Below are 12,529 nucleotides of genomic sequence, written 5' to 3'. Positions count from 1 at the left end.
ATAAAAGTGTGAGTCGGTATAATTGAATTAAAACACTGTTAATGATAATTTAATCGTGCTTGTGGCAGGAGTTTTTAAGCATTCTGTAAATATTTCGACTAATAGTTAAAAAGTACAATGCTTATGAGGCTGTGTTGATTATAGGGGCAGCAGTGTGGAGTAGTGGTTAGGGCTTTGGACTCTTGACCGGAGGGTCGTGGGTTCAATCCCTGGTAGGGGACACTGCTGCTGTACCCTTGAGCAAGGTACTTTACCTAGATTGTTCCAGTAAAAACCCAACTGTATAAATGGGTAATTGTATGTGAAAATAATGTGATATCTTGTAAAAATTGTAAGTCGCCCTGGATAAGGGCGTCTGCTAAAAATAATAATAATAATTTCAAGATATCGGCACGGACATTGTATACAAACCAAAGGAATCCCCTGTGTGTGTTTATCTATCAATCTATCTATAGATAGATCTAAAATCAAAGAAAAAGGTAATGTAGGTATACAAAAATATGAATAATTTATAAAATATCAAGCGAAAGGATTTAGTACAAAACGTCACTATGTCATTTTTTAAAATCAATTATTTACATTTTATGTACTTGCATTACCTTTTTCTTTTTCCTATATATATTTAATACAGAGAGAGAGAGAGAATGTAAGCAGGCAGGTCTCCAGTCATATGTGTTTTTCACGATTTCATTGCCTTCCAGCCAGAATTGTTCCCTAGCCTCATGTTTTCGCATATTGTCATTGCTGTGCCCCATTGCCACTGAACTTTATTCATCCAGAGCAGGTCAAATCTGAAAGAAATCACAAATTCTGCGTCCCTTCCAGCGTTTTTTTTTTGCGACACAACCTCCTCCATTGAGAGGCGACGGTCGCAGCTGGCCGTGTGTTCCGGGCTTAATTCTTGATTTTTTTTAAAGCCTGTTTAATGTCTGAAATGAAAAGAAATGTTATCCTGAAGGTGATTGGCTACTCTTGTAATTACGCTGCATGTCTGTAAAATGAGCAGCCACCACATAGAAACTAGTGTAAAATGAGCAGCCACCACATAGGAACTAGTGTAAAATGAGCAGCCACCACATAGGAACTAGTGTAAAATGAGCAGCCACCACATAGGAACTAGTGTAAAATGAGCAGCCACCACATAGGAACTAGTGTAAAATGAGCAGACACTATGTAGAAAATGCCTAGTTAATTTACATTTATTTAGAACGCATAGTATTTCATGTATCCTGATTGGTCCGAATGAATAGGTGTACTAGGTATGTGTTTTTGACCTGGACAGCCTTCCATATGTTTCTGCAATGATATCGGACACAAGCGCACGTCGCACTGAATGTGATACGTGTTTGATGCCGTGTGACTTTGCGAGCGCACGCAGTGTTTCTCAAAATCCCAGAACTGTCGCGTTTTGTTTGTGTTCAGTGTTTTTAATAATTGCATCTGTAAGGGTGCTTTGGCACTTGAGAAAAACTGTCATTGAAGTCTGCAGTGAATGAATGAACCCCCTGTAGTCATGGTTACAATGGCATTCCTTTATTTAGGGTGCTGCTGTATTTAAAACACACAGAACAGTAGAAACAGAAACAAGAAACAAAACACAACCTGCTATAGTTATACACTGTATCACACAGCCATATATAATACAGAATACAGTGTATTGTTAAATATGTAATCTTAATTTTATCAAAAAGTTAGTAAAATACAATGAAATGATGTAAAAGAAGATTAGCATCAATATAGCACAAGTCAGTACATTAATCTCAGCCAGCAATAATATCCAGGTGATATTCCAGCTTCAGTGTAAATATCAACTACATGGAAAAGCGAGCATTCATCCGTGTGGCTTTTCTTTACAAACCAATACCACTCTTAAACCAGCAAATCTAATATGAATATGCAAGCAGGATATCTGATTGAGGAAATACGAGTCTAAATATTTCAAATAAAATCTTGGTGAATTCTAATAGGACATATAAAAAAAAAAAACTAAAGAAAAACTATAGGGACTTCATTTAGATATTGACCTTTTTTCCAGAAAATACAACTTTTTAATTGCATTGTATTGTTATATATAACTGACCATGTTGGTTTTTCTCAATTTTGCTGAAAATGAAACAAAAAAAGAATTACATCCCAGTTTTGTCAGGTCCCATTTCAAGTGAAAGAAAATTATCTGATTGATCTTTGTTCAGGATCACAAGTTCTTCCCCTTCAACTCCTGGATGAAATAAAGGGAAGAGTTTCCCAGAGAATTTCCCCAGGAAGGAGTAAATAACACCACGATCCTCCACCCTGTAAAAGGAGAGCTTGCCCTCTTCATAATCAAGATGCACCCCGACCTTCAGGGGGAGCAGCACCTTGAGAGGGGTCTCAGGGTCGGTCAAGGCACTGAGATCATGTCCATGGAGTAACTGGAGCACCCAGTAACCTTCCTTGGGACTCGTATCGAAAACTCCTTTCCTCTTGGCAGACTCGCTGACCACACCCAGTTTCCAATTATCTCTCTTCCCCACTTCCACCTCCCAGTACTGTCTCCCTGAGGTGAAGCCCTCCCTGCCCAGCACAAAGTGATGGTGATCAAATCTCCGTTCAGTGTTGGGGACATTCTTGTCATTGTAGTCATTTCTCACACGTTTCCCATCTTCAGACACAGTGAGGCGGCAGTGTGCTGTATCAGGGTCCAGAGTCACAGCCACTGGAGACGAGATGCAAGCACCCTTAATCATCAATGTTAATAGACACAGATTTTTAATGGACAGCAATAGATATATTTTACTTTGGATGGATTCATGTATAAGATTGTTTATGGTGTTTATACAAGTGCTTTATATGATGAAGAAACTACAGCTCTGACCAAAAGTTTAGCATCACCCTCGATATAGAATGAACTAATTTTGCTTCATAAAGTTGAATTAAACCTGCTCAATAATGTTAACATATTGAATTAGAAACAGGTTTGTAGTTTTCCCAGATACTTAATGAAAATAACTTTTATTTTGAAATCTAACATAAAATACTTACTGTACTGCTATTATGGCTCCCGGTAGACTTTTTTTTTTTGTAATATCATTAAGTGGTCAGCATTGTGGAGTAGTGGTTAGGGCTCTGGACTCCTGACCGGAGGGTTGTGGGTTCAATCCCAGGTGGGGGACAGTACTGCTGTACCCTTGAGCAAGGTACTTTACCTAGATTGCTCCAGTAAAAACCCAACTGTATAAATGGGTAATTGTATGTAAAAAATAATGTGATATCTTGAAACAATTGTAAGTCGCCCTGGATAAGGGCATCTGCTAAGAAATAAATAATAATTAAGTAGTTTCTTTTGATTACATGATGTTAAATATAAAGATTTAAGTAATGTTTATATATATTTTTTTTAATTATGTCTCAATCCTAAAATTCTAGGTGATGCAAAACTTTTGTCCAGAGCTGTGTGTTTAACCCTAAATAATACAACAACTTTTAGTGAATTCCTTATATCAAGTATCTGCTTAGCAACACGGCATCATTTGCAATAGTGCTGTTTGCACAGCCATTCTGCAGCTGAATTTGAATAGATGCTAGAGAGAATCCAGAATGAGATGCAGCTCTTAATACATTTCACCATGCACAGTAAACTGTTAATACTACAAACACTGGTAACAATGTCATGTCAATTCAATGCCTGCTTGTTGCTAGTTTTGTAACATTAATTAACATTATTTCCATTCACACAAAATGCTGCAAATCACACTTTGGAATAACAATTCTGTATTGTGAATGACAGCGCTCTCTATCTTCAATGTTATTGAGAAATACCTTCGTAGATAAAAGTAAGTGGCTGATTAGTTTTGTAAAAACAAACAAGTTACCTGATTCAGCTTGGATCTGCTTCCATTCTATCAGAAATAAAACAGAGACAGAGGGAAATAATGCTGTTAAATAATTCTGCACACAGTTCATTCATAACTCATTTATTTTAGAGTAATACACATTACAGTATTAATTACTACACTATAAGAACCCAAGCCAAGCATTTCTGTGAATGCTTTCCTCAGTGTAATGTGTGTGTGAGAGAGAGAGATATTGAAAGTGTCTGTTTCTTCTCCTGTCTGTTTAAGTGGATCTTGTGAGATTACAGGCAGTTCATCCAGAACTCCATTTAGAAATTCTGCACAGGTAAAAACAACTAAATTAGAAAAAACTAAGAAAGTCAAGTTTACCTGATTTGAGGACAAATCCTTTGGATTCTGTTGAGAGAAAATAGAAGAGTTTCAATACCAGTCAATAACAGCCCTGGCAATGTCTTCAGTGCTGTCAATCTACAGCAGTATGTATTGTGAGTGATGTGGTGCATATTAATCTCAGTAAAGCAGACAAACATTTCAACAACTGTGTTTCTATGTTTAGAGGCTGCAGTGGCTAAATAACTAGACTCTCAGACTCTACTGGCCTGGGATCCAATCGGATGTGAATAAACCTACAGCCTATCACGTGATGCGGCACTTTTGAAATCCCCAGTGCTGTAAAATGCTCTGAAACAAATCCAGATCTTCTTTATCCTAACAGGGTATATATAGCTTGATCAAATTAAAGTGATTACTGCATTAAAAAAAAAGAAAATCTTACTTATTTCTTGACGAAGGTCATCGCACTCTGAAAGAAAGGAGAGTTTTTTATTAGTAGAATGTTTTAAAGGGGTTCGTCTCGTTCGAATTGCATTCAACTTACCTGAGTTCTGCCCTCTGATTGACCGTTTCTGTCTTGGCACCTCCCCTGGAGTTTAGTTTGAGTAAACGCATGCACCGCCCCCAGGAGTCTCTGCTTGCTGCCATGTGCAAAAGCACTGTGCTCAAAAGGACCATTGGATCTCCACATAGTCACGGTTAAACTCTACTCTTATTTCAGTCATTCAGCAGACGCTTTTATCCAAAGCGACTTACAGAGACTACGGGGGTGAACTCTGCATCATCAACAACTGCTGCTGCTGCTGCAGAGTCACTTCCAATAGGACCTAGTTTTGTTTTACGTCTCATCCGAAGGACTGAGCACAAGGAGGTGAAGTGACTTGCTCAGGGTCACTCACAGTGGCTGAGCTGGGATTGAACCCGGAGCCTCCTGGCATCAAGCCCCTTTCTTTAACCACTGGACCCCTGTTCTACTCTGTTGGTCTGCCCCGTGCCACTATGACAGATTACGGTGATGAGGTATTATTGAGAGCTGGATATACGAGTGCTGACTCATGTACACCAGTTTACATTATGTGTGAATTTGTTTAATAAATTCACTTTACCTGCTAAAAGATTCTGTCTCTGAATTTCCTTGGTGGCTGAAACAAAAGGAAAATATTACAATATAATCATCTCTACATATTAGCCGGGTCACAAAACAATACACGCATCACAAACACATTCATACAGCGCATGTGACGTGACCGTAATCAATCATGAGAGACAGGAAGTGTTGAGAGAGCTACAGCTGCGGACACAAGTTTCACATCACCTAGGATTTCAGGATTGAGACAATTCAATAAAACACTATATGAACATAATTTAGATCTTTTATTTAACATCATGAAACTATACAATTATATTGCAAGCCAGAATAGTAACATGTCATGTTAGATTTCGAAATGCCATGTGGAATTCAATATGTTAACAAGGGAACATTATTCAGCAGCTTTCATTGGACTCTATGAAGCTGAGGGAGTTCTTTCTATATAGAGGGTGTGAAATTCAATATGTTAACAAGGGAACATTATTCAGCAGCTTTCATTGGACTCTATGAAGCTGAGTGAGTTCATTCTATATAGAGGGTGTGTAATTCAATATGTTAACAAGGGAACATTATTCAGCAGCTTTCATTGGACTCTATGAAGCTGAGTGAGTTCATTCTATATAAGGGAGGGTGATGCAAAACTTTTGGCCACAGCTGTAGAGTTGAATAATATTTTTTCTGCAAAGCTTCAGAGTGAATATTTTCATGTTTCAATCTTGCATTCATTCAAATCTAGTAACAGAGTGCATTGCACTACAGAGCATTGAAGTATCTGCAGTATCTGCTGTTGATAAAAGTCCTTACCTTCTCTCTTCCTGTAGTAGTACACGGCCGCAGAGATGCACAAGGCAAAGAGTACGAGACAAACTATAAAAAACACTGACAAGTCCTTCCATGAGGGGGCGACCAGGGTGAAGAATTCACCTGCAGAAGAACAGGACACAAGATCATTGGATTTGCACAGTCCAGGGTTCAAGAACAGGACACAAGATCATTGGATTTGCACAGTCCAGGGTTCAAGAACAGGACACAAGATCATTGGATTTGAACAGTCCAGGGTTTCTGACAATCATTTCATTTCGTTGATAGCAGTATTTACAGGCAATCGGTTTGCTTTCATTGATAGGAAACATTTTGAGGTGTCACTGCACTTGGGGGGGCGACTCACTGTCTCATTAAAATGCCTGCATTTGAAAGGGAGGGAGGGAGGAAGGAAGGGAGGGAGGGGGGAAGGTACCTATTCATGGAGCCCAAGATATTTAGTGAGAAAGGAGGCAAAGGGTTGTCAGTCTATGGGTTTAAATGTCATTGTAGATATATAACTTGTTGTAATCCTAACTTGTTGCACCCTAGTTCATAATGTATTCTAGTAGTAGTATTATTTGCACTTACTGTAAACGACACTGTATTTAAATATGAATCTTACTGTAACCCTGTACTGCCCTGTAACACCTGTAAGTCATCCTGGATAAAAGTCAGGACTAAGAAGGAATTTTCCAACTGGTACAGAAAAAAGGAGCAGGTTTGACTGACCCCCGATGTGGATTCGGGTCTGCAGGACTCTCCTCTCCTTCCCGTGTCTTATAAGACAGATGACCCCGTCGGCCTCCTGTTCCGATATCTGCAGAGCGCTCTGGAGAGTGAAGAGCCCGTCTGCTCCTGGCTTCTCAGTGAGAACAGCCCTCCCTGTTAAATCAGCACCCTTCACATTCCTCCACTGCAAGTCCGGCTTAGGAAACCAGCCCTCCGAGTCACACTGCAGAGTGACGTCACTGTCCAGCCGGCCAGCCAGACTGAAGCGCGGGGATCTCCCGAGAGCTGCGGACACAAAAAGAGGAGGAGGGGTTTGACGTCACTAATCAGATTGTACGTGTCACACGCAGTATGCCATTAGCCCATTATTATTATTATTATTATTATTATTATTATTATTATTATTAGGCTTCCAAGCCAAAGGCTGGGAAGCCTATTGTTATTGCTGTGTTTATTATTATTATTATTATTATTATTATTATTATTATTATTTTTCTTCCCAAACATCATCGCAGAGTTATGAAAACGCATACGTAAGTAGATGCCTATGGCTGGACAACCAGACTGGCGTCCCCGAATGAAAAAGTCACATGGTTTGACCGCCATATTGAATCTTGTGGAAATTTGGGGAATTTTTCAAAACTCTTGCCTTTAAAAACAACTTAAGGTGGAACTGTGACAATGGCAGCAGATAGTGCAGCAATGGCCTATAAAAAAACATATGTTAAATCGAGGTTGATTGAACAATTACTTTACCCGCTACGCTGGATTGACGCCAAATATTCAACAATCTTCTTGTGTTAAAACACAACGTCAATCGACACCTAAATTGGCACGCATGTTCATGACCAGGTCCTTTCTACCATTTGTAAAATCTATGCTTTTTTGTTACAAAACATGACCGCGGCGCGCAAATGACCTTTTCACGGTGGCTCTATTTTCATACATTAAATCCAAGGTGCAATACACTACAGTCACGAAACTTTATATGACCATAGAGACTCACGTGAAGTACTGGTGATATGAAAATGACACATTTTGGTCACATGGTTTGGCGTCCATATTGATAATTGTAAAAAAAAACTCTTGCAACCCATAACAAGAACACCATTGCACTTATGCTCTTCAATGTCAACACAATTGTACAGACCGTTGGAAAGTAATAACTGCTGAAGATTGAAACCGATTGCTCACACGGCGCGGTGGCCATATTGGAATTTACGTTGAAATTGTAACTCCTAGAGCGTGCCGACAGGGTCATAGTTATAATGGAACACGTATAGGAAGTCATATGTGCTCTATGAAAAAATGTCATCGCCCGTGACCTCTGACCTCTCCTAAAGGTCAAACGGTGATGCATGACATCATCAACATACGCAACTGGCTATAAAACTGCCTATAACTTCTTATCGGCTGCACCAAAACGCACGAAATTTGACACGGATGTAGAGGACTATGGAATGTTGTGCCATGGTCAATATGGCGGCCTTTGGTCACATGGTGTGGCAGCCATCTTGGATTTAATGAAAATTGAGCAATTTTCAAAAGTCTTATTCTCATGAACGGTAAATTGCACAGCTGTGAAAAATGTTGTACATAGTGCACTAACCAATGCGCTTAAATTTCACGATAACTACTTTGAAGCCTGTATAGTTCCTAGCAATTATTATTATTATTATTATTATTATTATTATTATTATTATTATTATTAATTAGTCATTTAGCAGACGCTTTGTTTTAACCATTACAAAGAAACTTGTGACAAATAACGCTATTCTGAATATCGGTAGGCCTATGATTGACCAGGTCACCCTGCCTTTAGAAGCAAAGTCAATTAAAGTAAGTAATAAATGTATTCTATATATTAGTGGCGATGCAAAACCTGTGGCCGCCGCTGTAGAGGTAAATCCATTCAAACTCACCCGAGACCTTTAACTTCATGGTGGAGTCAGTGAACCAGCTCTCTGAAAGTACGTAACACTGATAGCTTCCTTCGTCCGAGACTCTGACGTTGTTCAGCTGCAGAGACACGTTCCCGGCTCCCAGTGCTTCTTTATCGAGGTGAGTTCTGCCTTTGAATCCTGAGCTCTGCCGGCTTTCCAGGTCGGCTCCAGATGCGTAGACATGCACGGTTTCATTTCCGTTTTTCACCCAGCTCACCTCCATCCTCACGGCGTTGACACCTGTGGAGATGCGGCAGGGAAGCAGGACGCTGCTCCCCACATGGGCAGACACGGGTTCAACTGGAACCTCCACTTTAAAATTGTCTGAGGATACAGGAAACAAGGTTAGTCACTTCCATGTATATTCCTATCAGTCCCTATACTAATGGAGTGAGCAGGGAGCTCATTTGAATGCGTGCCATTTGCAATCATTACTTATTATCATGTTTCTCAATGTGCCTTGACCTGGCGTTGGGATGTTTTGAGCTGCTTTGGGCTTCACTGGAGAATCCTATGTGGCGGTACTGAACAGCCTTCCTCATTCCATTCAAGTCATGTGATAACAGCAAGCCCCACCCACTCGTTCTATATATATATATATATATATATATATATATATATATATATATATACACACACACAGAGAGGGAGAGAGAATTTTAGGATGGAGACATGAGACATCACTCTCAAACATAATTATTTTCTCTCATTTATTTTCTCTCATTTGAACTTGCTCTTACTTACCACGGATTTGATTGTATTCTATAACTATTCTGTTATCTTTCATGTGATATTTTGTAACAACTGTAAGTCGCCCTGGAATGTAAGGCTGGCAGGGACGGGGTTAACTCTGCCCCTGCCAACAATCACAGCTGTGGCCAGTCTCCAGTTAGGTAATTGAGTGCTAATTGATTTTCCGTTAATAAGTGTGCAGTGCAGCGCTTCACTGCAGCTTCAGTCTCTGAGACTCGAATCCCTGCCGGTAACATCTTGGGCCGCAGCGCGATCCTGTCACAGTTGGTGTCAGACTTTGCTTTAAACCTCTGACAGGTACAGAATATATTGTTTCTTTCTCTCACCTGCGTATGCAGAGTACACCTGGAGAAGGAGAAGGAGGATCCCTTCAGATCTCAGCAAACACCCCGTTCCTCTCATTCCTATAAAACAATCACAGGGTCAGGTATATTGGACAGAGTATGGGAAGAATCCAGTGAGCGGGGGGGGGGGGGGGGGGGGGGGGGGGGTAGAAAAAAGGCAGAGGGCTTGAGGTCCACTTACAGTAATATATATATATATATATATATATATATATATATACACACACACACACACACACAGAACGGGAGTTATAACTTATAATTAATATCAATAACGTTAACATTAGCGGATAAGATATATGAATTACGCTGCTAGTTTGATTTACTGAACATCAGGGCTTAAGAAACAAACCCATATATTTTAAATGTCTTTAGAGAAAGGGTGATACGTTTTAAAAACTAACAGGCGTGTTGAGGATAGCACGCATCTGCTGTGGGACCGCGTGCGACTCCATGAAGGGTGAATCTATGAAGTTAGTACATACAACTCTGGCCAAAAGTTTTGCATCACTCTAGAATGAATGAATTTTGCTTCATGAAGTCCGATGAAACCTGCTGAATAATGTTATGTTAATATATTGAATTACACACCGCTTTGTAGTTTTCCCATATACTTAATGAAAAACTGACAAAGAGAAAAACGTGATATTTCTGAATCTGCTGTTTCTGGCGGTTCTTTCTACGAGAGTGGAAGAAAAATCGAGCGGCGGTTTGTGGATTTTCTATATTACTAACATTACAGGAAAACCTCAAACTAGCGCCGCCATTTTACACCAGGACTGAACAAACAGGACCTCTCACATGTTACCGACCTGCACAGAAAGGGTAGTGAGTATTTATAGGAGGAACTTGTTTTGTGCAGCTGTTGCACTTTATAAACGAGGGGAAACGCCAGTGAAACCAGCCGGCTTAGTGCCAGTTAAGATCCTACCGATACAAAAGCACATTATATAAGATTATATAAGATATATTAACGGGTCGATGAATTATTAGTGGTCATTTTGGTGGGTCTGTCAAGTTAAATACTTGTAAATGATTTATTGTGTGGTCTTGTGGTTACGTGTCTCAACTTATAATGTTTGCTCGGTGCGGCGGGCGAGTGTGACCAAATAACAAGAAGACCCATTCAGAATACACGTGTTACTGTCAGCAATCTGAAGGCGTGTCTATGAACCACGGCGCTTAAAATAGCCTACAACTATATATATATATATATATATATATATATATATATATATATATATATATATATATATATATATATATATATATATATGAAAAGGTTTTGAATCTCCTAGAATTTTAGGACTGAGACCATTTAAAAAAACAACTAGATTAACATCATTTAGATCTTTTATTTAACATCTCATGTCGTCAAAGAAACTTCAAAACGACATCGCGTAAGTCTGCCAGAAGCCATAATAGTAGTATTTTCTGAAGCAAAGTTAGTTCATTCTATATATAGGGTCATGGAAATATTTTTGGCATGGCAGGTGGTTTAGGCGTGTCCGAGCACCATGAGTGTAAATTCTGAAATAAAGGCAACAAAGAAAACGTATAACAGAAAAAAGGCGACAAAATAGTTAAACAAACAACCAAACAGAAAACGTATGACAGAAAAAACGCGACAAACAACCAACCAAACAGATAGGGGCCTAAATAAACGGAAACAATGTTCACTTACCGTCCCTTGTGATTGATAAACTATCACGAACCGACAATAATGTGCCGTTAAAGTCTTCTTCCGAACACCGAATATTGTATGTATTTGCACAATATAGTGTTAAATGAAGCCCGCACTACAGCATGACGAAGGATTGCAGAATATAACCTTGTTCGTGTGACTGTAGGCTCGGGTTTTGTTGTTTTGTAGAATCTGGCAATACTTTCACTTTCGTGTTCTCTTTCACCGCTCCCTTCCGCCGCCGGTAGCCGAGGGGATTTTGAGCAGAGCAGTGGGGAGGATGCAAACACTTCATTATAAAACAACCACTATGAATCAGAACCTCACATCCCGTTATCTATCTGTCCTGTACTCTGTGTATAATGATACACCCCATGCAATTCACACGCGTTCTGGATGCAAGTACAGTGCTGACATGTCATTTCCTAAAATTATATTAAGCGAGGTTTCGGGTAAATATAGAAAGAAAAAAGGGAGTGTGTATTTGAGCACTAGTACAACAAGACCATGTACGGAATTAAAATGAACGGACTATAGAAGAGTCTTTTTTTGTAACAATTTAATTGGTTTAAAAGCAAACACGATTATCCATAAACTAATGTTAACAGAAAATAAATATAAAAAGAGAATTTCGACAAAAGCTGCCGGGAAGCACTGTCGCTGCGGATTGCTTGTTTCTACGCGCTTTGAAAAGGGAGTCTCCTCTTCCAGAATATCACTTACAATGTGCGCCATCAAAAATAAAAATAAAGTTTCTAAAGAAGATGATTTCAGCAAGCTAAAAACACTCACACGAACAATTGTCATGTGACACTTTCTATATTGGCTTGCTTGCTTGCAGTTGGCTGCTGGTCCGCGGCGGTGCGGCACTGAGCGCCGGTTTTAACATGTTACAGGTGTTATACACTGAGCGCCGGTTTTAACATGTTACAGGTGTTACACACTGAGCGCTGGTTTAACATGTTACAGGTGTTATACACTGAGCGCTGGTTTAACATGTTACAGGTGTTATACAC

At 39.5% G+C, this 12,529-nt stretch overlaps 2 protein-coding genes across 2 annotated transcripts in view; one reads left to right on the top strand and one right to left on the bottom strand.

Annotated features, from left to right (window-relative positions):
* The window catches only part of LOC131709663 (zinc-binding protein A33-like), a 34,215-nt gene that overhangs the window by 9,032 nt on the left and 12,654 nt on the right, over positions 1-12,529 (top strand). The gene's annotated exons all lie outside the window — the stretch shown is intronic.
* On the bottom strand, positions 1,512-11,869 carry LOC117398995 (butyrophilin subfamily 1 member A1-like). The gene is made up of 10 exons (XM_059012311.1): positions 11,514-11,869; positions 9,812-9,889; positions 8,712-9,056; positions 6,790-7,074; positions 6,061-6,180; positions 5,273-5,308; positions 4,609-4,635; positions 4,203-4,229; positions 3,852-3,878; positions 1,512-2,695 (listed from the first exon to the last, which is right to left on the bottom strand). The coding sequence occupies exons 2-10, from the start codon at positions 9,885-9,887 to the stop codon at positions 2,127-2,129; spliced, it is 1,512 nt and encodes a 503-aa protein (XP_058868294.1). The 5' UTR covers positions 9,888-9,889; positions 11,514-11,869; the 3' UTR covers positions 1,512-2,126.

Source organism: Acipenser ruthenus, chromosome 44 (genome assembly GCF_902713425.1).
Source record: "Acipenser ruthenus chromosome 44, fAciRut3.2 maternal haplotype, whole genome shotgun sequence".
Taxonomy (NCBI): Eukaryota; Metazoa; Chordata; class Actinopteri; order Acipenseriformes; family Acipenseridae; genus Acipenser; species Acipenser ruthenus.
Note: the sequence above shows the minus strand (reverse complement) of the source record. Positions and strands in the feature narration are given on the sequence as shown.